The sequence below is a fragment of the Bos taurus genome, chromosome 6 (assembly GCF_002263795.3).
Source record: "Bos taurus isolate L1 Dominette 01449 registration number 42190680 breed Hereford chromosome 6, ARS-UCD2.0, whole genome shotgun sequence".
NCBI lineage: Eukaryota > Metazoa > Chordata > Mammalia > Artiodactyla > Bovidae > Bos > Bos taurus.
In genome coordinates this window covers 36,530,781-36,557,675 of record NC_037333.1, presented here as the reverse complement: position 1 = coordinate 36,557,675, position 26,895 = coordinate 36,530,781, and the positions used below count along the sequence as shown (strand labels likewise).

Genomic DNA, 26,895 nt, shown 5'->3' with positions numbered 1-26,895 from the left:
CAATTAAACATCTAACAAGTAAATAGGGAGAGTATGAAAATTACTCAAAACTCATGAAACAGCAAAAGATAAATGGGAGTTAGAGCTGACTTAAAAAATATATTATTAATATGACTCAAGATCAGGGACAGGCTACATGATCACCATCACTCCATTCTTATTTGAGTGTATGACATAGATATTACAAAAAGGGGGGTGGCCAAGCAGTCAGTGACAAGAGACATTTCTTTGAATTTAAAGCTCCTGACTTTACATCTCTGGTTGCTATGTTCCTTTAATCAACTAAGAAGACAAACTCCAAAATTGTTTGGAATGATAAACTCATTTTCTTAATGGACAACATATAAATTCTAGGAAGGTTTAGAATTATGTATAAAAATGATTGAGAAGATCAAACCAAGAGTTAAGTAGTTAAAGAATTTAAAACAACAAGTGAGTATTAAATTTATAAATGAAGTTTAAAATATTTCATTTAACAAGTTAGAAAAGGCCCCTTTATAAGGATTTAGAGTAGGATCTTAAGGTGAACTTAACAGCTTGTGCAATAGCTTTGAAAAATGAAACTTCCATAAACTTGGTTTTAATTCTTAAAAATCAAAGTAATCAATGAAGAACTTTCTCTCTGGCTACTGTAGAGTAGCTTGTCCAAACCAATCATCCTCCTAAGGACAACTGTAGAAGCAGACAAAATACAAGATGCAGCTCTTTGAAGAATGTTTTCTGATGGGTGTAACCAAAGCAGCCAGGACTTAAGTATCTAAAATTCTGGAAAAGAGAAAAGATGAAGCATTCCATGCCCAGCATTCTTGAGGCAAATTACACATACATGGGGCAAAACCCAGAAAAACCAGGCAGAAAGAGCTGCTCAAAAGCTGAATGAATATATTTAAGTAGCATCTCATTAATAGGCGGAGAAGGCACTGGCCACCCACTCCAGTACTCTTGCCTGGAAACTCCCATGGATGGAGGAGCCTGGTAGGCTGCAGTCCATGGGATCACTAAGAGTCAGACACGACTGAGCGACTTCACTTTCACTTTCCACTTTCATGCATTGGAGAAGGAAATGGCAGCCCACTCCAGTGTTCTTGCCTGGAGAATCCCAGGGATGGAGGAGCCTGGTGGGCTGCCGTCTATGGGGTCGCAGAGTCAGACACAACTGACGTGACTTAGCAGCAGTAGCAGCTCATTAACAGGGAGACAAAGTTTGGAGCTGTGAGTTTACCAGTTGAAAACCCCAAGTTTTTGAGATCGTACCAGTAGGGCTATGACCTGGAAATATGAGCAACCTAGAAGCAGACCAGCCTTTACTCAAGCAATGTGATCCACTCATATTTTGCTAAAAGAAATTTAAATCTATTCCAAAGTCATCATCATCCAAATTTTCAATAAAAAATTACCAAGCACGCCAGAAAATAAGACCTAATGTTCCAAAACAAGAAAATAGAAGTAGACCCATAAGTATTGCACGTTGGAGTCATCAGACATCTGCGTTAAAATAACTGAGTAATATGTCTAAGAAAATAAATGAAAAGATAGGCTATCACCAAAGAACTAATCAATAGTTTTTAAAAAATCAGTAGATGAGTTTAATAGCAGTTTAGATACAGACTGGGAAAGAATTAGTGAACTGACAGACTTCCATGTGGAAAACATCCAGATTGAAGAGTGTATGAAAATTATCAGCATGGAAAAGAAACAAAAAACTTCAGACTGAAGAGAATGAAGAAGTAGCTTTTTTTTTTTTAACTACATAAAAGAGCTAAGAAACATATGAAATGTGATGAAAAAGATCTGGCATACAAGTAACTGGAGACCTGAAAAAGAGAAAATAAAAATGAAGCAGAATCAGTGTTTGAAGAAATATTGGCCAAACATTTTCCAAAACTGAAGGTATCAAGCCACAGACTGAAGGAGCTCCAGGAACACCAAGACAGGATATGCATAAGAAAACCACACACACCTGAGCATATCATAGTAGAACTTCCCCCAAATCAAAATAATCTGTAATTCTTCCTATAGCCGGAAACTGCTCTATTGTTATCACATTTAAAACATATTCCACTTTGGAAACTGCAAAAGTAGGAAACCACTTATAGACTGGCACCCAGAAAATTAAAAGAGCCTAGTTTTAATCTGTGAGCACAATGAATGGTAATAACTAGCTCAAGCCCTACTCTCTGAAAGCAGTGAAAGAGAAGGCTCAAGGTGCAAATAACTATAGAGACCTTGCATATCGACTTTGTAAACTTCTTAAGCCATCCCCCATGTCTTCAAAAGCCAAACTATACTAGCCTGACACGAGCAATTGCTTCTCTTGCCATTCCCCATTTGATGTTCAGGCTCCAAGGACACTTTCTAACACTCTCCCAAGGCTGTGTGTGTGTGTGCGTGTGTGCGTAAGGACACTTTCTAACAATCTCCCAAGGCTCTGTGTGTGTGTGTGTGTGTGTGTGTGTGTGTGGTCAGTCTGTCCAACTCTTTGCGACCCGTGGAATGTAGCCTGCCAGGCTCCTCTGCCCATAGAATTTTCCAGTCAAGAATACCAAAGTGGGTTGTCATTTCCTATTCCACAAGGCTCATTAAGAGAATCAAATAACATCCCACCTAAATTTAAATAGGCCATTGGCTCAAGACAAACATTAATACAAAATCTTTGTGAGATTTTCTGTTAATAAAAGGCACCAACTGGAACTATAGTACCCAAGAAAGATCATCCATACCCATCCATCCATCCAAGATAGAGAACAGATAAATACAATCACAATTCTAGAAGTATGTGCATACTGAGTTCGTCTTCACTGTGATAGGATTAAGTTAGTAATTCACATTGCTAGGAGGTGCTTAGGAATAGGAGATGCTTAGTACAGGGTCTTAGTAATTCATGTGTCACAAATCAAGAGATGAGCAGGCATAACTGAAGTACACCATCCAGCTGAAGCACATTATACCAAAAACCAAACTTATTTCTAACACCAATATGAAACAATATATTACTCTAAGATGAAACAAAAAACTTATAGGAATGATAACAAAATTTTAAAAACACACATCTCAGCACCATATTAACCTCAAGTACTCAAGTCTCCAGTTTATACAGTATCCTGGGTATACTGTATACAGTATACTGGGTTTATCCAGATACTGGGTTTATCCCAGTATCCTGGGTTTATAGAGGAATCACTGAAAGTAACTGTCTCTAAGTAAACATTAATCTTTCCCTACAGATATATATATATACACCACATCTAGATTTCCCTATGACAAAAATCAACTTCCCCCCTTGTTGCTGCTTCCTTGCTTCCAGTTTAGTTCAGCTTCCAGAGCATGTGCTAAATCGTTTTCTGAATCTGAGACCCACTTCAAAGACTTGAAAAATAAAAGCAGCATCCAAATGGCTTCATACAACTCGCCTGAACCAGCCTGCCCTGTTAACCGGCCTGATTATCTTTTCACCAGCTGGAACAGTCTTCCATACATGACTGAGCGGCTTTGAATAACGAGATTCTTTCCCCCTTCCCAGCTATCTCTTTTCTACCTGTGTCTACCTTTGTCACCTTTCCTCTCTTCTTCTTGTTTTCTAACTAATGAGGTACATTTTTACTTTTTTGGAAAGTCTTCTTCCATAGACACTGGTATATCTATTATAAGAATGATAACTTGCATTAAAACTACCACTTTTGAATGGACTTTTAGACTCAGTGGGAGAAGGCAAGAGTGGGATGATTTAAGAGAATAGCATTGAAGCAAGTACATTACCATATGTAAAACAGATGACCAGTGCAAGTTCAACGCATGAAGCCAGGCACCCAAAGCCAGTGCTCTGGGACAACCCAGAGGGATAGGGTGGGGAGGGAGGTGGGAGGAGGGATCAGGATGGGGGCGACACATATACCTGTAGCCGATTCAGGTTGATATATGAAAAAAGCCATCATAATACTATAAAGTAATTATCCTCCAATTAAAATAAATTAGTTAATTGAAAAAAAAAAAGCCAAAATAGGCCTGCTGCCTTTGAAGCCCACACACTCAACCATATATAATTCTGCTCCCTATTGCAGAATTCAATAATATAGGACTCGCTTAAAAAAAAAAAAATACCATTTTTCTCTATCTTACTCTTTATCATACTCTTAATCAGACAGTCTACTATAAACAGAGTACATAAGTCAATAGAAATTGCACACAGGTAATAAAAGTAGAGTTCAGTTCTAAAGTCCTCAGCCAGACAGCTGTCCATAGCTGGAAATATTGCACCTGCTGGTAGAAGCCAGAGCAGCCTCAGGTCAAGAGTTCAGGCCTTCTTCTTACTTTTTTTTCCCCTAGGGATAATAATAGCAAAAGTGACACTCTGCCTCATAGCCAAGAGGACATGCTGGGTAAACACACCTTCTTCAGCTATTTACTGTGACGCCCAGACCTCGCTACCCTGACAAGGAATTAGGCTTCTTGGGTCACTGTCAGGTGACTGCTACAAAACTTATGAACAAACAGAAATAGAAGCTGGATAGTTTTGAACATTGTTAGAAAAGGAACTCAAAATCTGAGCTGTAACTTCCACAATAAATCCCTGAAGTTTAAAGAGTCCTCTATCCATCAATGGGTTTTCACATCATCTCTCATCTAACAGTTCCACCCTGGAGCAAACATCCAGTGTTGACATCGGCACTGCAGCGTTGGAGTCAGAGGGCTGATGTCTTCAGGTCAAGGAAACGATCTGGCACTCAAGGCCCCCACAGCGCTGCAGCAGAGTGATCTGGGGAGGGCGGCACAAAGAACGAGGTCAGACAGACAGACAGGAAGAAATACCATTGCGGAAGGTCTGTATAGTCCAAGAGAAGCCGCTGAGGCCGTTCAAGCAGGAAAGGCTCATGATCTTAACTGTTTTTTAAAAATCACTGTAGCTGCTACTGTGAGACAAGTGTGGAAGCAAGGGCGTTAGGAGGCTACTGCAGAAAAACAGTGAGACACGCTAACAGTGAGACACAGGAATGGGCCTGGTAATGAAAACTTTTTTCTCCCCTCCTCTATAGCTAAGAGAAGGATTTATCAAGGACTGAGTGCTGAGGATATGTTTAAAATAGTGGAGATTAGGGAGCACCAGCTAAGAGATATATAACTTGACAAGATAAAAATTACCAACTCCCTGGAATTCCCTGATGGTACAGTGGTTAGGACTTTGTGCTTCCACTGCAGGAGGCATGGATTCAATCCCTGGTTAGGGAATTAAGATCCTTCATGCTTAGCAGCACAGGCCCCCGCCCCCACCCCCCCCCCCCCACACACACACAAAATAAAATTACCAATTCCCTTCATTCTCACAAGTTACACAACCACTGATCTCATAGATGGTAATCTGGTTTCTTATGTGTAAAAAGGCTGTAAATGAGGCCCAAGAAGTGATTCTCTTGAGTTCAAGATAATCAGAGGTCAGATGGAAAAGTGCCTGTGCTCCTTTCCATGTTCTTTATTAATACGCATAGGGATAATAAAATAGTGCTGTCCACCAGACACATATGGCTGCTACTCAGCACTTGAAATATAGCTGGTGAATATTTTATGTTATTTAACTTACTCACTTATACTTAAATAGCCACACGTGGTTAATAGTTACCATATAGGACAACACAGGTCTAAAGTGCTTACTTTTTAAAAATGTATTTTCTCATTCTTGGGTTACTTTATAAACAGTCAATTTTATAACCCCATAAAAGACACATATACTTGAACACTATGAGGACACCCCAAGCACTCCCATATTCATCCTGCATCAAAAAAAAAAATAATAATACTTGCTATATGCTATTATCAAATTCATTCTTAGATTTCAAAATACCATAAAACTATACTATATTTATAGCTCAGTCAGTAAAGACTCTGCCTGCAATGCAGGAGACCTGGGTTCGATTCCTGGGTTGGGAAGATCCCCTAGAGAAGGAAATGGCAACCCACTCCAGTGTTATTGCCCGGAGAATCCCATGGACAGAGGAGCCTGGCAGGCTACAGTCCATGGGGTCTCAAGAGTTGGACACGACTTAGCGACTAAAGAGAGAGAAAGAGATATATTTATTTCAAAAATAGGACAGTGCTATATGTTTCAGGTTAAGAATAACAAATCTATAAAATGATCATATATACAATGGCTGAAAAAAGGCAATGCTTCCATTATTTTAGAACTGTCTTTTGAACAATAGCTAAATTGAATTAAATCACTTTCCTCAAGTAAAACAAACAAGATGAATCCCTAAAGTATCTGGTCCCCAAACAGAATTCACATTTTATCAAAACATTTTTTACTACTGAGTACAGGAAGGGGACCCCCTTATAGGGCCCAAGAGTGAGCTCTAAGAAATGAATGGTCCAAGGAGATACACGAACTGACAAAGCAAAAGACTTTATTAGAGAGGGGTGCCTCAGCGGAGAGCAGCAGGGGAAGGGAACCCAGGAGAACTGCTCCACCACATGGCTCAGAGTCTCCGCGTTTATGGTAATGGGGTTGGTTTCCAGGTTGTCTCTGGCCAATCATTCTGACTCAGGGTCCTCCCTGGTGGTGCATACATCTCTCAGCCAAGATGGATTTCAGCGAGAAGGATTCTGGGAGGTTGATAGGATATATTGACTCCTCCCTTCTCCTTTTGGCCCCTCCTGAACTCTTTCCTGAAGGTGAAGTGGAGAGTGAAAAAGTTGGCTTAAAGCTCAACATTCAGAAAACGAAGATCACGGCATCCGGTCCCATCACTTCATGGGAAATAGACGGGGAAACAGTGGAAACAGTGTCAGATTTTATTTTTCTGGGCTCGCTCCAAAATCACTGCAGATGGTGACTGCAGCCATGAAATTAAAAGATGCTTATTCCTTGGAAGGAAAGTTATGACCAACCTAGATAGCATATTCAAAAGCAGAGACATTACTTTGCTAACAAAGGTTCGTCTAGTCAAGGCTATGGTTTTTCCTGTGGTCATGTATGGATGTGAGAATTGGACTGTGAAGAAGGCTGAGCGCCGAAGAACTGATGCTTTTGAACTGTGGTGTCGGAGAAGACTCTTGAGAGTCCCTTGGACTGCAAGAAGATCCAACCAGTCTGTTCTAAAGGAGATCAGCCCTAGGATTTCTTTGGAAGGAATGATGCTAAAGCTGAAACTCCAGTACTTTGGCCACCTCATGTGAAGAGTTGACTCATTGGAAAAGACTCTGATGCTGGGAGGGATTGGGGGCAAGAGGAGAAGGGGACAACAGAGGATGAGATGGCTGGATGGCATCACTGATTCGATGGACATGAGTCTGAGTGAACTCCGGGAGTTGGTGATGGACAGGGAGGCCTGGCGTGCTGCAATTCATGGGGTCACAAAGAGTCGGACACGACTGAGCGACTGATCTGATCTGAACTCTTTCCTGTTACTTTTTGGAGGTAGTACCTCCTTCTTTACCAGGACCTCCTATTGTGAGACAACTCAGGCAAGCAATTATTATCATGCCCGGCCAAAGTGGGCAATTAATGGTTCCCTAACAATAACAAATCTCATAGCATTTTCATGGTAAATTTCAGACTACTTTATTCCGAATTTCAAATACTGAAGGTGGGCTGATGAAAGAAAAATAATAAATTTAAATGAACTATAGACCTTCCAGCCACCCTCCAAAGCTTTCTAATAATAGTCACAAAGCTTTATCTAACAATGTATGACCAGTATTTGGATCACAGCTCATCAAGCAAATTATCATTAAAATGTTTTTTCTAGCCCTAGCTCACAGTGCAGGAACATTCTTCTCATGCCCTTTTGGCCTTCAGCTATCTCCCAAATTATAAGTAAAATCATGATATTTTAAAGTTATCTCCTTTGGACTTTATTGCAAACCTGCCATTTCAGAAAGCCATATATGCATTTGCAAACTAAAAATTTGCCCACATGTCTGTTGTAAGAGCAGGGACCTAATGTCCATCAATTTTGTATCCTTTAAGTAAAGTGAAGTTGGTCAGTTGTGTCCGACTCTTTGTGACCTCATGGACTGTAGCCTACCAGGCTCCTCCCTCCATGGGATTCTCCAAGCAAGAGTACTAGAGTGGGTTGCCATTTCCTTCTCCAGGGGATCTTCCCGACCCAGGTATCGAACTCGGGTCTACTGCATTCCAGGCAGACGCTTTAACCTCTGAGCCACCAGGGAAGCCCTTGTATCCTTTGGGGTCACTCATATCATATTCTCAATTATTCCCGCTGAATGAAAGACTAAATTACAATATGCCACACCCCTGTATTAAGCAAAGTAGCTTCATAAAGATATTGTGAGCACAAACAAGAGGAAGTCACTAACCACCCTATTTAGAGAGGTCATCTACAGAAGTTAAATTCTGCCAGGATTAGTAAACTATATGTACAAATTAGAAAGGACACAAATACCACCAAAGATTTCACCTGGACTTTGTGGAAGGTAAGGACAAAGCTTAATGAATACCCCCTAAAAACTCACTGTATTAACCCAGGTGGAGTTGAGAGAAAATATAATTATCCTGTTTCAAAGCAGAATTTCCAGCCAGGAATGTCCTTCCCTACCCCTTTGCCTAGAGCTTCAAAATTACTTGAGGGATTAAGACCAGATTCATCTCTCAGGGAATACATGGCTTGGGGCAGGGCGGGTGGGGGTGGGGGTCACAGTGGTTAGAAGTGGCCTATTAAAGGAGACTAACCAGTTATATAGGAAGGAGAGAAGAGAAAAGAAAGTTGACCTAGTAAAGGAAAGCAAAATCATTAAACTGAAAGAGATTGCTTTGGGAAATGCATGCTGTTTGAGAAATGGAGTACTTCCTGCCATATCAGTAAACAATGAGGTCACAGTCACCAGTGATCCCAGCCCTCCAGGGCACCCAGGAAGGAGAAGAACACCAGCAAGATCTGACAGCCTTCAGGCTGCAGCCACTCCCTATGGGGAGCCCAGGAGAACTCAGGATGTGAAAAACCACAAGATACTGGCCCCAGATAGCTGAGATACATAGGAAAGGAAAGACTTCAGTGAGCTCAGAGGCTTGCATCTTGCCATATACAGAAAAGTGCTAAATTCCTTAACTTGAGATAGCTGGTTTTCTTTAATTCACAAAAATACTTTTGATGTTCAGACTACCTGTCCTTCGTTGCCAAGGTCTATATAACCTGACTCCTCCACCCTGCCTCCTCAGAGCAGTTCTCTCAAGGCTACTTGAAATGTTGCCTCCCGGTCCTGAAGTCCTAAAAATTCCCACCAAATGCAGCATAACCCTCAACTTTTAGGTTGTGACTTTTTTTAGTTGGTAAGTTCATTATATTAAAGTTCAGCTTTGGGGAAAGGGCAGTAAGAAAATTAGGCTGGAGAGGCAGCAAAGTTCATCAGAGAGTGACGTATGCCCTGTAGGGAGCTAAGACTTGACTTTGGAAGCTCCACAGGTCCCCTCAGCCATCTCCTCCCTCATTCTACAGATCCCCGTCCTTCCTGCACTGAGGAGATACGCAGTAAGACCAGTGAGGGATCCACGGAGAATTGGTGACTTATGGCTCAGATGGTAAAGACCCGGGTTTGATCCCTGTGTTAGGAAAATCCCCTAGTGAAGAAATGACAACCCACTCTGATAGTCTTGTCTGGAGAATCCCACGGACAGAGGAGCCTGGTGGGCTACAGTACACGGGGTCACAAAGAGTCGGGCACAACTGAGTGACTAACACACACAAAACACAGAGGAAAAAGGAATAGATAACAAACAAGAGGGGGAACGTTTTGGTACATATAACATTCCTTCCAACATAACACCAACTCTACTCATGGTTCAGCCTAATCTCTGTTTTTTGTCATGTTTATTCAAAACGTGTCAATAGTAAACAGTGTTGTAGACCATCAAACATCCTCTTTAAGTACAGTTTTTGGACTTTGAAGGTGTATACAGACATGTAATCATGAAAAGTAGGACAAAGACCATTTCTATCATCCCAAAGAAATTCCCTCTCCCACCCCAGCCCATGACAACCATAGATCTGTTTCCTGTCCCTTTTTTAATTTAATCTTTAAAAAAAATTTTTTTATTATTACTATTTTTTTACTTTTTGGCCGCACCCTGAGACATCTGGGTTCTTAGTTCCCTGACCAGGGACTGAACTCACACCCCCTACATTAGAAGGCAGAGTTTTAATCACTTGACCACCAGGGAGGTCCCTCCATTTAATCCTAATCCTCTCTTTAAATAGATACAAGTGTACCTAATGCAACTATAACTGACCCTTGAAACCTGGCAGGACCCTGTGTGGCCCTCTTGCATACAAAAGTCTCTCTGTATCCCATTTCTTGTTTGCAGGGAAAAAATTTCAGTTTCTCAGACCTTCCCTGAGTTTCAAAGGGCAGATTCAAATGGTTGCTAATTAGAAGAGTGAAGGAATGCAGAAACCAAGGAAAGGCAGTCAAGAAACTATAGGACAGCCAAGGAGCAGGGTCCTGGTTCCCCCTCAAGGGATATACATTACAATATCTTTGAGTTTTTCTATAGGAAGTAAGGCCCCCACCAGGATGGACAACAGTAACTTCAGGCTGAGCACAAGATTTCTGAAACACCACCATGCTAACTCATCACCAACCAATCAGAAGTCACACACCCTGCAGCCCTCACCCCAAATTTTGCCTATAAAAACACTTTCCTGAAAACCATCAGGGAGTTCACATCTTTTGAGTACAGCCACCCATTCTCTTTCCTTGGTCCTTGCAATAAACCTTTCTCTGTTCCAAACTCCAGTGTTTCAGTTTGGCCTTACTGTGTGTCGAGCATATGAACTTGCGTTTGGCCATACCTTGAACAAACAGATTTGAACTGTGCAGGTCCACTTATATTGTGGATTTCTTTTCAATAAATATATTGGGAGATTTTTTTTTTCAAGATTTGCAACAATTTGAAAAAATTTGAAATATTGAAAAAAACCAAGAAAGTTAGATATGTCATCAATGATAAAATATATGTAGATATGCATATAACATATAAAATATGTGTTAAGTTTTGGAGGAGTCAAAAGTTATAATGGATTTTTGACTGCATGGGGGTATGTCCCTAACTCCTATTCCTTTTTCCTTTTGATGAAAAACGTCAGAGTCAGCAGTGCTAAAGAGAAAAAAATAAAAGTGAAGGAGGAAATGAAGTCAGGGAAGGCCTTCCCAATGAGGTCTTTGAGCAGAAACCTGAGGGTGGCTCTCTGGAGTTGTGATGCCAAGATCAAGTGCTAGCCTGAGGAAGAGCACGGCCAAGGGGACTGAAGCAGAGGGAGGGAGAGCATAGGATATGAAGTCAGAGGTTCAGGTCAATTCTGGCAGTGTCCATACCTCAGGCCACTATAAGAACTTTGCTTGGCTTCTCGGTGGAGGAATAACATAATCTAATTATGTTTAAAAAGATCACTCTGACTTGGGGGTGGGGGTGGGGGTGCTGGAGACAGGAGCAGAGCAGGGAGACTACATAGAGGCTACTGTAGTCATTCAAGAGCCAAGATGTGGACACTGTCCTCTAGGTCCTGCACTACAGGCATATTCTTTACCATCTGAGCCACCAGGGAAGCCTCTTAAATACAACACCAGACACAAAACAAGCACTCTGAAACTGTATGTAAAAACATTATCTGGTTTCTAAGGAAGAGTGTATTCAGATATATATCTTAGGATGCCGGTTACCCTTGGTGTGCAGCCTTTATACACAAAAGAGTGGGGCTGGTAGAGCAAGGAAGATCCAGCATTCCAACAAGCAAAAGGCACCTATTCCCACAGCAAGGTCACAGCCAATGGGAGTTTTATAATGACTCTCTACTGTTTGCCCCATTTCAAAGCAATCTCACTCTCAACCTCCCCCAAATTTGCCCAATTAAGGGAAAACAAGGGCAAGTATAGTAATGGTCCAGCTTCAGGTCCATGGAAACTCATTTACATTTTATATTCATTTTACATTTACATTCACACTCATTTACATTTAAGAGGAAACTGACAGACGTGGACGTGGACAGGGAATGTTGCCTGCCATTCTAGTAAACAAAGAATGTTGCCTCTTATTCCAGTAAACAAGGATCAAGCCATTAGCCACTGCAGTCGCATTCCCCAAACCCCCCAGGTACAGCTGAGGAGAAATTAGGATAGAGAAAAAAAGGAAGCATTGTGTGTTCTGGGCACTGGCCCTAGATAAGTTAAGATGCATATCTAAGGAATAATTACAATGAGCCCAGAGTCTTGTATCTTCTCATACAGAAAAGTACTAAAATCATTAACTAGTAATGTCTATTTTTTGTGACTATCTTTGATGTTTGACTACATGGTTTGGTTTTTCCTGTTGTTGTTTTTCGTTTCAGCAAAATTTCCTAAATACCCTGGCTACTCCCTTATTCTTTTGTGTTTGGAGCAGTTCCTCAGAGTGATCTGAGAGGCTGTCTCCTGAACCACAGTCCTCAGTAAGATCCTCAAATAAAACTTAACTTGCAACTTTTAGGTTATGCGTTTTTCTTCAGTCGACCGCTTTAGTTAGCAACAAAGGGACCCAGAGCAGACTTCTCTCCCTCACCCGAACGCTACAAGAATCTGGAGCCTTGGTACCAGCAAAGACCTCTTGTGCCTAGCCACCTCCTCAGAGTCCATATGAATTTAGGTAAATCTCTTCTGGGTCCTGGATCTCCACTATTGGCTGATTATCCTTAGTTTTATTTGATGGTGAATAAAATCCTCGCTGGAGGAGATTTTCCTTGAACTTAATTTCAAGAAGAGGTACCTGGGTTATCCCAGATGAACTGACAAGGGAAAGATTTTGCTCAGTTGAAAACTGGATTACCACAGTTGAGAGACGCTGGGAAGACTTTATTATGTATGAACAGAATTTATTCCTACAAGTACCTGCTTTGTTGGGAATTAAAGGAAACCTCACCTTAAAAAGGACCAAATGTGGGTTCTTTTAACACTCCAAAGTTAATTTTTGTGTGCATGTGTGCAGCTAGAAAAAGCCAGCTTGATAAAACATCTTCTCGGAATTCTGACCTTAAAGGAACAAAAAACTTTTCAAAGGAGGAACTAGCATTTCTCCCACTGTGTCTTTGAGATATAAATGTTTTACCTGATCTTAAGACTTTTTTTTCCTCCCTGTGTTATGAGAGCTCTGGCAATGGCCAGACAATGGAGATTAAAATTGAAGAAACTTCTAAACTGGGAAATTTTTAGAGAACTCTCACTATTAACAGCTGGATTACTGGCACCTATGAAAAGACCAAAGTAGAAAGTGGATACAAAAAAATATAATGGCTAACCTTAATAACTCCCTTAGTTTAAACGAACAAAAAGCAACAACAAAAAAGTTTGGGAAACTAAATTTGTGGTCAATTTCCCCTCAACGGGTCTTACAGATGCTAATAAAAGCATTAGATTGTTAAGTTAGGTTGATTAACAGGAATAAGAAAAAACTGCAGAGAAAGTCTAGAGACATCTTCCCAACAAGGAAGAAATTTTAAAGAGACTTGTTCCAAAACAGTAAAAATCTTTAGATGGTTAAGAAATGGGATAAATAAACCAATAAATACATGTATCAAAACAAACATTTTGATACAATGCTAAGGTTGGATGGCCAAAGGGACTCCCTATCGGTCTCCATCATTAAAGAACCCCAAACAAGTCCACTCTATTTACCCCAGTTTGGGCTTCCCTGGTGGCTCAGACAGTAAAGAATCTGCCTATGATGCAGGAGACCTGGGTTCGATCCCTGGGTTAGGAAGATACCCTGGAGGAGGGCCTGGCAACCCACTCCAGTATTCTGGCCTGGAGAATCCCCCATGGCCAGAGGAGCCTGGTGGGCTACACTCCATGGGGTCGCAAAGAGTCAGACACACTGAGCAAAATTAAGCACAGCAAAACATATACATATTTAAAAGGCTGCTAGAAAATTCAATTGCTTGGGGCAACAGTTAGGCCAATTAATCAAGTTAAAATATCAATGAAAGGCCTGAGTCCCTTGGCTCAACCCCTCGGCTGGGAAACCCAAAGCCTTTTATATAAAGATAGATAACGTGGTCAGGGAGATAAAAAGAAACGTTTCTGGGACTCTGTGTAAGACCAAGACAGGTTGATGGGGACTTAATGGAGGTTAAAATTACAGATATAAGAGCTGAGAGAATTGAGATGAATGTTTATAAAAGTTGGTATGTTTAAATGGGCTTTATATAAGATGGTTAAATCTCTTCTGCCAATTATATTATGGAATAAACTTAGGTCACCCTTGCCTGGTGTAAGATAGGGCTTATAAATCTGCCCCTCAGGCAACATTGATTAAACACACTAAGGAAAATCAATAGGGTTACCTGAGCCCACACAATATGAAATAAAACTGGGGGCTAATATTCAGGAGTTAATAAAAATAATGAAGACTTTTAGCCCCTAGAGTGAACTGCTCTGGGTTTAATTTGTATACTCAAAAAAGAGGGCCTTTATTGAATAGCTTGTGCAAAGTTTGGAAAGCAGGATAAACTGAACCCTAAAGTTCTAGAACATATAACTCTTGATTTTCACTGTAGTTGGAAATCTTTTTACTGATATAAAGAAGCAAATAAAGAAAATGTAGTTGGGCAAATCAATCTTTCAATACCATATAGGTGACAGACCAGTTCTCTGAGGAATTAAAAGCAACTGTCTTGTCTTACAAATCTCTACATATCAGAAACATAAGTACATCCCACAAGGACCTAAGACTGAGCTTATGAATTAGCTCAATCAGGTAGAACCTGCACCAAAAAAAAAAGAAAGAGAGAAAGAGAGAGAAACAGGCTTTTCTGAACTCAAACTGCTAGAAAGCATCCCTCATCATATCTAATTCACAGCCTCCTTCAGGATTTATCAAGGACAAATACAAACTTTAAAATATTCTTCACAAACAGTGAAAAGCTTTAGTCATCTGAGCAAATATATTTAACTTATTCAAATTGTTATTTATAAACTAGTAAATTTATAATGCAATAACTGATACATAACTAAGTTTTCAAATGAAGCTATGAGGTCTCTAGTTATGTCTTTTTATATTTCTATGTGTACATTATACATATGATATGTTCCTAACTCCAGATAATATTATCAAAATTACACATATAAAAAAGCTGTATTTAACTGATGTAAAAGTTCAGTTCATGTGCTTAGTCGTGTCTGACTCTTTGCAACCCCATGGACCGCAGCATGCCAGGCCTCCCTGTCCATCACCAACTTCCGTAGTTTAGCCAAACTCATGTCCATTGAGTCCATGATGCCATCCAACCATCTCATCCTCTGTCGTCCACTTCTCCTCCCACCTTCAATCTTTCCCAGCATCAGGGGGTCTTTTCCAACAAGTCAGCTCTTCGCATCAGGTGGCCAAAGTATTGGGGTTTCAGCTTTAGCATCAGTCCTTCCAATGAACACCCAGGACTGATCTCCTTTAGGATGGACTGGTTGGAACTCTTGCAGTCCAAGGGACTCTCAAGAGTCTTCTCCAACACCATAGTTCAAAAGCATCAATTCCTCTGTGATCAGCTTTCTTTATAGTCCAACTTTCATATCCATACACGACTACTGGAAAAACCATAGCCTTGACTAGACGGACCTTTGTTGACAAAGTAATCACTTACAAATTGATATTTTAAAAATATAATAAAAAACTAGCCTGCAAATTGCCTGGCAGTCCAGTGGTTAGGACTCTACGTGCTCACTGACAAGGGGCCTAGGATGATCCCTGGTCAGCAAATTAAGATCCCACATGCTGCAGGGCTTGGCCAAAAAATTAAAAATAAAAAATCTTGGAAAAAAAAAAAAGTTTTTTAATTAAGTTACTTAAAAGAAAGCCAACCCAAATAAATTTCAAGTTCTTGTGATCTGGGAAATAGTCAATATTATACTAATAATCAGTTTTGCCTCTTGAGAAATGTGTATGCAGGTCAGGAAGCAACAGTTAGAACTGGACATGGAACAACAGACTGGTTTCAAATAGAAAAAGGAGTACGTCAAAGCTGTACATTGTCACCCTGCTTATTTAACTTATATGCAGAGTACATCATGAGAAATGTTGGGCTGGAAGAAGCACAAGCTGGGATCAAGATTGCCGGGAGAAATATCAATAATCTCAGATATGCAGATGACACCACCCTTATGGCAGAAAGCGAAGAGGAACTCAAAAGCCTCTTGATGAAGGTGAAAGAGGAGAGTGAAATAGTTGACTTAAAACTTAACATTCAGAAAACAAAGATCATGGCATCTGGTCCCATCACTTCATGGGAAATAGATGGGGAAACAGTGGAAACAGTGTCAGGCTTTCTTTTTTGGGGCTCCAAAATCACTGCAGATGGTGACTGCAGCCATGAAATTAAAAGATGCTTACTCCTTGGAAGCAAAGTTATGATCAACCTAGATAGCATATTGAAAAGCAAAGACATTACTTTGCTAACAAAGGTCCGTCTAGTCAAGGCTATAGTTTTTCCAGTGGTCATGTATGGATGTGAGAGTTGGACTGTGAAGAAAGCTGAGTGCCGAAGAATTGATGGTTTTGAACTATGGTGTTGGAGAAGACTCTTGAGAGTCCCTTGGACTGCAAGGAGATCCAACCAGTCCATTCTGAAGGCGATCAGCCCTGGGATTTCTTTGGAAGGAATGATGCTAAAGCTGAAACTCCAGTACTTTGGCCACCTCATGTGAAGAGTTGACTCACTGGAAAAGACTCTGATGCTGGGAGGGATTGGGGGCAGGAGGAGAAGGGGACGACAGAGGATGAGATGGCTGGATGGCATGACTGACTCGATGGACATGAGTCTGAGTGAACTCCGGGAGTTGGTGATGGACAGGGAGGCCTGGCGTGCTGCGATTCATGGGGTCACAAAGAGTCAGACACGACTGAGCGACCGAATTGAACTGAACTGAATCAGTTTTAAAGTTTAAATTTGTTGGTTTAATGAATACAGACCATTCTTACTTTTATTGCACCTAGGTTTACCAAAAGTTAAATAGGTCATACTGTCTCTGTTATAAAATTTTCAAAAAAAAAAATCTTGAAATGATGGCTTATTTTGTGTAATGTCTCATTAGTTTTCATGGTAATCTAAACATAACTATAATTCAACAGATATAAACAGAGTAACAATTTTGAGGTAAATTCTTTAAGAATAATTATGTCTTACGGTTTGTCTACTTAAAAATAATTTCTCTAGATTTTAGATGACTTAATATTTATAGTTTTGCTAAATTAAATGAAATGATGGAAATTATGAAATATCTGCTGCTGCTGCTGCTAAGTTGCTTCAATCGTGTCCGACTGTGTGACCCCACAGACAGCAGCCCACCAGGCTCCTCCATCCCTGGGATTCTCCAGGCAAGAACACTGGAGTGGGTTGCCATTTCCTTCTCCAGTGCATGCATGCATGCTAAGTTGCTTCAGTTGTGTCCGACTCTGTGCAACCTCATGGACAGCAGCCCACCAGGCTCCTCTGTCCATGGGATTCTCTAAGCAAGAATACTGGAGTGGGTTGCCATGTTCTTTTCCGTTTAAATATCTAGATCATTCCCAAATAAAATAAGATACTGAAACATTAATTACTCAACATAGGCTGCCTTTTTACAGAGAAGATATTTAGGTCTACTAATAAAAATATCACATTGAAAAATTTTCATTAAAAAACCACACATTTTTTAGAAATCATAAACAGTATTTGTGATTTTGACAATCTACAGAATAATAATTGAAAAACAGTTTATAACTGCATACTTCTTAGTTTTCACTAGAAATTGAGGTTTTTAAAAAGTTAGAATTCTGGTTAATGTATGTAATTGAGACAACTAAAATTGGTAAGGAAAACATCTTGCATGAAAGGAAAAAAGGTATAAGAAATGAAAATACAATTTGTTGAGGGAAAAGAAAGTAATTTTATCCTAGAGAGAGAGAAAGGAAAAGCATAGGACAAAACCTATCAGTAAAAAGAAAGTTAAAGAAGGTTTGTGGAAATGGAACTCTTAGAAAAGACTTCTGTACGTGGTCCGGACTGTCTTAGATTAAAATAAAGTTTAACTGAGTAAATTTCAGTGTTAAAAGTAAGCTGGCATGATTAACATAAATTAGATATGAAATTAAACTGAATCTTTTTAACCAGTGAACCAATAAACACACACTAAATTATACCTAAAATATAGAAAAAGGGTCCAAATTTTCTGGATATTAAAGGGTCCTCTGAGCCCACTAAGAGTCAAGAGAAATGAAAATCTTGCCTAAAACCTTTCTTTTCAGAATGAGAAAGTAGGCTCAAAGACTTACCCAGAAGTCTTTTTTGTGTGGGGAAGTAGAGGCCAGGATCTCACAATTCATTTAAAGACATTTTGCATTTCTGAAAGATATGATCTATGCATATCTCCCCTTCACATACATTCAGTAAGTAACAAGCTAATTTCTTATCAGAGCCTGAGTAAATAAAAATTAATGTGTTTATTCTATTTGTTTTATAAACACTTACAGGTCTTCATTTGAGAAAAACTGGGAACTTTTAAAATTCTAGCCCTTCCAATTGTATTTCTTTCCCATAAGAGACTGAATGCAAATTGGCAACTATGGTCTCTAGAGTCTTTGAAATTTAAGGCATTACTCCTCCTATAGAGATGCATTTGCTAGGTCACAAATCTATGAAACTTAAAAAGTTCAAAGCAACTTCAGTAACACACCTAGTACCCAGATCTTGGTTTCTGATAATAACAGCCTCTAAAACAAGGAACCAGAGTGCCTTGGAAAAATGGTTGATGCAAGGGTCGGGGCATGGAAAATAGAAAAATCAGCCTGGAGCATTTCATGATACCAGAAAGCAAGGAAATGCTTTTTCAAAAGGGAGGATGGGGAGGTGGTACATCAAAAGGGCACAGTGGCCAACCTGAAAGAAGAGCTCCCAGTGGCCAATGGTGGAACCATTTGATCAGCAATTAAATAATGACTGTATTCAATTATAACCTATACAATAAAATAAATATCCATGAGTCTATATTCATACAGTTGAATAAAAAAATGAAGGAACAGCTCTTCCTTATAAAATTCTCATTAATAAAGAGAAGTAATGAGAAACAATCTTTAAATCACTGTTAGAACAACACAGTACCATGTGCATCCAGTTCCACCAATGGACTAAAACCAGTGAATAAGGACTTAAGGAGAAACAGGGTATTTGCAAGGCCCAAGTTTCTCTCCCATGATATATATTAAATACAAAGGGAAAAAATGATAACCATCAGGGACCTGACAAACGGCTCTTAACCAAAGTTTACATCAGTTTACATCAGTAATAAGACATCATGTACCCCTGATATGATGCACTGGGATTACTTCTAGTGAAAGTGAAGTTGCTCAGTCCTGTCTGACTCTTTGCCACCCCATGGACAGTAGCCTGCCAGGCTTCTCCATCCATGGGATTTTCCAGGCAAGAATACTGGAGTGGGTTGCCATTTCCTTCTCCAATTTCTTCCTAAAATGCATAACTTCAATCTAATCATGAGAAAATATCCAGTATTAATTGCAAGACATTCTACAAAATAACTGAACAGTATTCATTATAAGTGTCAAGATCAGGGAAAACAATAGAAGGTTGAAGAGCTGTCATAGTTTGAAGGAAATTAAGGATATACAAAAATCAGATGCAATGTGAGCTCTGAGGCTGGATCCTGAATAGAAAAAAAGATAGTGGAAAGCTGATGAAATCCAAATAAGTTTATAGTTTAGTTTTAACAGTGGTACTATAGTTACATAAGATGTTATAGGAACTCTCTGTACCATTTTCTACAACATTTAAGTAAGTCTAAAAATGATTTCAAAATTAAAAATTAAAAAAAAATAACCCCAATATTTTTTAATGTTTATAATGCTAGTGTAATATTAAACTTAAACTGCCATCTTTGTTCTTTAAAACTTCCTTATCAAGACCGATGCAACCCAGCCACAGCTGTATATATTTGGAAAAGCATTGTTTTATGAAGACTAATGCACCAAAGAGCTCTTTTTCTAGTTTCTCATATTATAGAGGGAGAGAATAGCAATTTTATTTTTGTTGAAAAATTTAAACCACTTGAATTTACTTCTGGGTAAGGAGTACTTCTAGGAGGCTAGATAGAACATATCTCACTGGGGGAGAGGGCAGGTATATATCTAAGTATGAAATCAGAACACAAGGAATAGCTTGTAGCTCGAGGAAAGAGCTAATCAGCACATACACTGTAGCAATGTAATGAGTCACCTGGCCCTAGGTTGCTAGTAATAGCTGGGTATAAAACAACATTGCACATGTCAAATGGATTATACTCATAGCTTAGATTCCAGAGGAAGCAGTGAATGGTCTGGCATGATAATAACAGTACTATTAGATTGAAGAGATAACTGAAATGATACTATTGGGTTTTTACTACAGTTAGCCTACTACTTTAGGTTTCTCAAGTACATATGTTTACTTGGGGTAACTATTAGTATCATATGATATATTCTAGAAAGACATGTAACAGTCTCCCTATGTTATGAAAAGGAGAAATGGATCAGAAAGATTCTAAATCAAAGTAGATGGTTTGCAGAATCCTTTATTGTAGGATCAGGTAAGAATACTAAGAATTCTCAGCATACCTAACACTACTATTCAGGCAATTTCTACTAACTCATATTCTACTTCTGGACTCCTTAAATAAAATCAGACCTCTCTTGCTCAAATTCCTATATTCTTTAGTCCCACGAAGAAACTGGTCCACAAAGATGAAGAGATTTCATGGCACAGTGACTAGACCCAAGTTAGGTAGGTCTGGGCCTCCCTGCTCTCACAGGCTCTTTTCACTGTCCCTGCATGCCTTTACAATGAACTGAGCTGCTCTGTGAACATGGAAAGAAAATGTGAAACAAATGACCAGGCTGTTTAAAAAAAAAAAAAGAAAGGGTTGGTGATCTTTAATAAAGTACTTTGTCCCAGCAATAAATAACCCTGTACAATTCTCTGCCTCCTCCTCTGTAAGTACGAAACTCCAATACTTCCCTGAAAGGCTTGGTGTGACCAAAAAATGAGAATAAATATAAAAACCACCTGCAGACAGCAAGCATTCACCAGTTAATGGCCATTTCCGTTTATTAATTCTGAAGACCTGCTCATCTTATCTTTGTTGTTGCTGTTCAGTCACAGTCATGTCCAAGTCTTTGTGACCCCATGGGCTGCAACCCACCAGGCTTCCTGGTCCTTCACTGTCTCCAAGAACTTGCTCAAACTCACATTCACTGAATCGATGATGCCATCCAGCCATCTCATCTGTCACCCCCTTCTCCTCCTGCCCTCAATCTTTCCCAGCATCAGGGTCTTTTCCAGTGAGTTCGTTCTTCACATCAGGTGGCCAAAGTACTGGAGAAAAATGTGGATGGAAAATATAGCTACTGCTTCAGCTTCTCAAAATTTTTTTAATTTCAATTCTGTTCAGTTGCTCAGTCATGTCTGACTCTTTGTGATCCAATGGACTGTAGCACATCAGTCTTCCTTGTCCATCACCAACTCCCAGAGCTTGCTCAAACTCTTGTCCATTGAGATGGTGATGCCATCCAACCATCTAATCCTCTGTCGTCCCCTTCTCCTGCTGCCTTCAATCTTTCCCAGCATCAGGGTTTTTTCCAGTGAGTCGGTTCTTCACATCAGGTGGCCAAAGAATTGGAACTTCAGCTTCGGCATCAGTCCTTCCAATGAACATGCAGGGTTGATTTCCTTTAGGATTGACTGGTTTGATCTCCTTGCAGTCCAAGGGACTCTCAAGAGTCTTGTCCAACACCACAGTTTGAAAGCATCAATTCTTCAGCGCTCATCCTTCTTTATGGTCCAACTCTCATATGGCATTTCAAAATAATATGGGATGGTGGAGGAAAAGTTGTAAAATGAAATACTTTATTTTCCCTTTCTAAGGATCCTGTGTTCCCTGTACCTTTTGCATCCCTTCTTTTCACTCCTCTAGGGTGAAGTCCAGGGCTTCCCTGGTGGCTCAGAGGTTAAAGCGTCTGCCTGGAATGCGGGAGACCCGGGTTCAATCCCTGGGTTGGGAAGATCCCCTGGAGAAGGAAATGGCAACCCACTCCAGTACTCTTGCCTGGAGAATCCCATGGAGGGAGGAACCTGATAGGCTACAGTCCGTGGGGTCACAAAGAGTCAGACACAACTGAGTGACTTCACTTCACTTCACTTCACTTCAGGGTGAAGTCAGGGTGTGGTCAGCGTAGAACTGCCCATGCAGCAGGACCAGAAGAGAAGAGACAGGTCTCCTGTGCAAAACATCTGAAGTTTGGGTACCCCTCAGGCAATCTTTCCTTTTTCCTTGTAAGACACTCAGCTCAAGTGTTTTCAGAGGGAGCTAACAGGGCTTGCTGCTTTCTAGAGACTTTCCTTTTTATGCTTCCAGGTAAGAACTTAAATCCCGTTAAATGACAGAGAACTACCTACTGCTACCTCCATCTAAGCAGTAATTCCCAGCCAACCATTGCTCTAAAGAGTAACAGGTCTTTTCAGCTGCAAAGGGACTGAGCTAGTAATCAGCATTTTCAATGGAGTTTTAAGATTTCATTCTACCCTTCTTGCCAAAAACAAAACTTCTTCACTGGAATTGGGATGTGGGCAGCACTTCTGCTTCACCCACACCCACCCACCTCATTTTAAACAACAGAACACCACTAACTTTCATTGTTACGATTCTCTGAATATTTTACTTATTTCTATAAACAAGCTAAGTATGTGGCTCAAAAATTAGATGTCCACTTTCTAATGGTCTCCTTGTGAAGCAGAACACTGGTTTCCAAAAAACTACAGAGATTAAGGGATTATGGTGAGAAGGAGGAGTGAGTGTTAACTGGTTTTTAGGGGCGAGAATGATGAAAATGTGAAGACTGCAGAGACTGTACACTTTAAATAGGCATGAACTGTATGATATGTGAATTAGATCTCATAAACTAATGTTGGGGGGAAAAAAAAAACTATAAAGCCAAATTCATCTAGATACTCCATCATTATTGGTTCACATTCTGAACTCAGAACTGATTTTTTAAAAGGATAAACTTTAGCTTACTGTAGACCTATACGGGCTTCCCTGGTAGCTCAGCTGGTAAAGAATCCACCTGCAATGCAGGAGACCCTGGTTGATTCCTGGGTCGGAATAGGGTTCCCAGAGAAGGGATAGGTTACCCACTCCGGTATTCTTGGGCTTCTCTGGTGGTTCAGACGGTAAAGAATCCAACTGCAAAGAGGGAGACATTGGTTTGATCCTGGGTTGGGAAGACCCCCTGGAGGAGGGCATGGAAACCCACTCAGGTATTCTTGCCTGAAGAATCTCCAAGGACAGAAGAGCCTGGCAGCCTACAGTCCATGAGGTCGCAAAGAGTCAGACACGACTGAGCGACTAAGCACAGCATAGCACAGACCTATATACCCTGTATCAAGGATGATCATTCAGGTTCTTTAAGTTTCACTAAAAGAGCCTCAACCTTAACCTCTAACCCCAGTAAGCAACATAGAATAAAACTTCTCACTTGATATAACCTTCAACTGACACCAAACTTCTGTCAGAAATGCCTGAGAGAAACAGTATCTGAAAACATGAGGTCTACCTACCCCTCTATAAAATCCAGATTTATTCCCAAACTATCAAACCACAGCATGTGGAACCATAGAGGCTTAGCATCCTACGAGTGTTTCTCATAATACTTATGGTAAGGAGAATGACAACTACAGCAAGCAGTCCTAGAAAATGCACGACCGCATGTACTATGGGTGGGCACCCAGGAGACTCTTCCACCGCTATACTTCAGTCTCATCTGCAGCCTTCTGTGATATTAGACATTTCTCTCAGAAGTAGGTGCCAGGAAAAGCTTCTCTAAGGAGCTCATGTATATTTCCTGCCTTTGTCCTCACTGAATTGTGTGACTGATTGGTCCATTTTTATTCTAGCTTCCAAGATATAACTTTAATTTGCTGTCCACATACATTCAAATGTACTCCCCCACAGTGACTCTTTTCTTGGTGCATTTCTCTTTCCATTTGTAATACTTAGGCTTGCCTCAAAAGCTCATGAACACTTAACACAACTAAATGTAGAAATTGATTTTGGTAAGTGTATTTTAATATCATTTTGATGCAACAGCACCTCAGGGGGCTCTAGCTAAATGTTCAGGGTCCAGAACAAAGATGACCAATGAACATTTGTTACTATAAATCTTTTTTTTTTTTCGTGAAAGTGGAATGAGCTTTTATATTTCTACCACTGAGTGAGAAAATGAAACAAAGCAACATTATGGGTATTTTTTTTAACTGTTTGCTAGATTTACAATCTAACTTTTTTGGTTATGTATTTTTCTGTATTCTAACTTTAGTAGCATTTTTAACAAGTATTTTTAATAAGCTGGTTAATTTTTTGAAGTTAATCATTGAGTCAACTATCCACAGAAAAATTACAAAAGGCAGCTCAATAATGCTTTAGCACACCAACCAAAGTTGTGGACAAACTTTATGTCCCAGGGAGAAGAAATGGGCATAGAATATATCGGTTAATCCCTTTAAAGGTACCAATATTAACAAGTTTCTCTGCTACCTCCATACTCAATAACTTTTTATCTATCCAATATCATACATTTGGGGAAAGGGAAGAGTTTTACCAACCGGCTAAAACACACTGCTGCTGCTGCTGCTAAGTCGCTTCAGTCGTGTCCGACTCTGTGTGACCCCATGCTACCAGACACGAAATCGGTTGCACCAAGGAGCTGTTTTCTGGAGGCGGGGTGGAGGTCCAAATTTAGGGGAGTCTAAATTTTCAGTCTGTTTCATACTCACTTTCAAATAAAACTGAGAGGGAATAATTAAAACCTAGTCATTTCAATTGTACAGTTTTCTATTGCCTACCAAATGCACACACAATAGCCACGGACCTTTTATGCCATATATTCCAAACGGTTTTCACAATTTACTCACAGTTAGCGGTTCAGTTTTAACCGAGGGCTTCAATCTCAGGAGCTGTTGTGCTCAGAGGCAGAGCACTAACAATCATTTATATAAAACGCTGAGTCAGCTGGACCTTCCAAATATACCCTACGGAAGCATCTCCTACTTAACAATGACATCAGGCATCCGTACAGTGCTTCCTAAATGATGAAAAGCTTTTACGAAAACTCTCTGGCTCCTTTCCTCCTTCCAGCGTCTCCCCAGTCCCTATCAGACCGCCGGAAACTCCCGCTCGCTCGGGATTCGCCCGGTAACGGCGTGGGATTCAGGACACAGCCCGCGCTGGAGGCAAAGCCCGGCCGGGGGCGACTTTCCCCGACCGACGCCCACGACCCCCGGCGGCAGCCCACCCACCGCGCCCACGCGCCCCCCTAGCACCCCGCACTCACCGGCGCAGCGGCTGACCTGGGAAGGCACTGGCCCCGGGTTACCGTCACGTCGGAGAGAGCGGGCGGCGAGCCGGCGGTCGAGGGCCGACGAGCGAGCGCAGGCAGCACCGACTTCAGCCTCACTTCGCAAGCTTTAGACTGCTGACCGGGACAGCGCCCGGCAGCGGCCCCACCCTCACGCCCCTGTTCCCTCAGGGTCGATGCCCGAGGGCCCGTGAAAGGCGTGGCGCTGCCTGCCTGGCTGCGATAAGCGCCCGGCGTCTGGGCTGAGAGCACGCAAGTGTCATTAGAGGACCCAGCCAGGTACTGGACCTGACCGTCACCCGGCCGCCGGGAAGAGGTCAGGGAAATGACTATATCCCTGGGCTTGCGGCGACAACGCTACAAATCCTGCTTCCCGGGCTGGTATGAAATAGACAGTGGGGAGTACCCCTGGAGACCAACCACAAAATGCTACCCGGGGGGATCAATACCTGGTCTGACCTGGGCGGATTTGGCCACTGCCAGTGTCCCACGCCCCTAAATACCCGGGGACCCTGGCACCGAGGTTTTTTCCTGTCACACACATTGTCCACCCCCGGGGCAAGTAGGCGGTCTCTAATGAATGAGCTTCTGAGAAATAAGGTCCCTGCTTCCCAGGGCCAATAAAATCAGGAACTGAATCTAAGGGTGTTCGGAGGGGGAAACAAAACTTTTTGAATGAAAATATTCAGTGAATAGTTTAAATATGTTCCTCACAATCCTGTGATACATGCATCTATTCAATACTCCGATCGTGTAGAAAAGCTGTAAGAGTGTGCAGATTCAGGAAAAGAGTACATAACCTCTTCCTAATGCTTTCTCAAGCGGATCATTGCCATCAAATTCTGTTCGAAAATTTAAGATTGAAGCCAGCATTTCATAATTGCATTGCATTATAGAAATGAGTCGTTTTAAGTTCTAAGTTAACATTTTACTTTGGGCTAAGCTTCACAGGTGGCTCAGTGGTAAAGAATTTGCCTGCTGCTGCTGCTGCTCTTAGTAGTAAAGAATCCACCTGCAAGCAGGAGGCACAGGTTTGATCCCTGGGTCAGAAAGAGCCCCTGGTGAAGGAAATAGCAACCCACTCAGTCTTCTTGCTGGAGAATCCCATGGACAGAGGAGCCTGGCTGGCTATAGTCCATGGAGTCAGAAAGAGTCAGACACGACTTAGTGACTGAACAAAACCAACTATTTTCAAATGCCCTGTTTTCTCATTTAGTGTTTGGGTATTTTAGGTAATAGAATATTAGGGAGGGAGGAACCTAAAGACTACCTTCCTAATTTTAAGATGACCCACCTGGTCCAAATGAGGCCATCTTGCACAAGGTCAAAAGTTAGGAGGATAAATGGGTGACTCAGTTTCTCAGACCACTGCCCTCTGCTCACCCTCTTTGAACAGAATAACTGCCCAGTATTTATAGTGCCTGGTTATTGGGACAACTACTGAATGTGTTCTCTTTTTTCTTTGACCCCACAGTACCCACTGTTTCAGCCAATGA

At 40.9% G+C, this 26,895-nt stretch overlaps 2 protein-coding genes and 2 non-coding genes across 17 annotated transcripts in view; 3 read left to right on the top strand and 1 right to left on the bottom strand.

Moving 5' to 3' along the window:
• Window positions 1–26,895, bottom strand: part of ABCG2 (ATP binding cassette subfamily G member 2) — a 127,705-nt gene that overhangs the window by 45,540 nt on the left and 55,270 nt on the right. For 2 of the 14 annotated variants that reach the window (XM_024993316.2, XM_010806035.4), the window contains exon 1: window positions 25,392–25,870. The exons of 8 other annotated variants lie outside the window; for them this stretch is intronic. The gene's annotated coding sequence lies outside the window, so the exon portion shown is untranslated. 14 annotated transcript variants of the gene reach the window in all.
• TRNAS-GGA (transfer RNA serine (anticodon GGA)) lies at window positions 21,977–22,048 on the top strand. The gene has a single exon. It is a non-coding gene; the product is annotated as a tRNA-Ser (tRNA).
• Window positions 23,752–25,514, top strand: LOC132345571 (uncharacterized). Its single transcript, XM_059887885.1, has 3 exons — window positions 23,752–23,843; window positions 24,043–24,098; window positions 25,142–25,514. Exons 1-3 carry the CDS (start codon window positions 23,752–23,754, stop codon window positions 25,510–25,512), a joined length of 519 nt encoding a protein of 172 aa, XP_059743868.1. The 3' UTR covers window positions 25,513–25,514.
• Window positions 25,364–25,441, top strand: MIR10170 (microRNA mir-10170). The gene has a single exon (NR_162201.1). It is a non-coding gene; the product is annotated as a microRNA mir-10170 (primary transcript).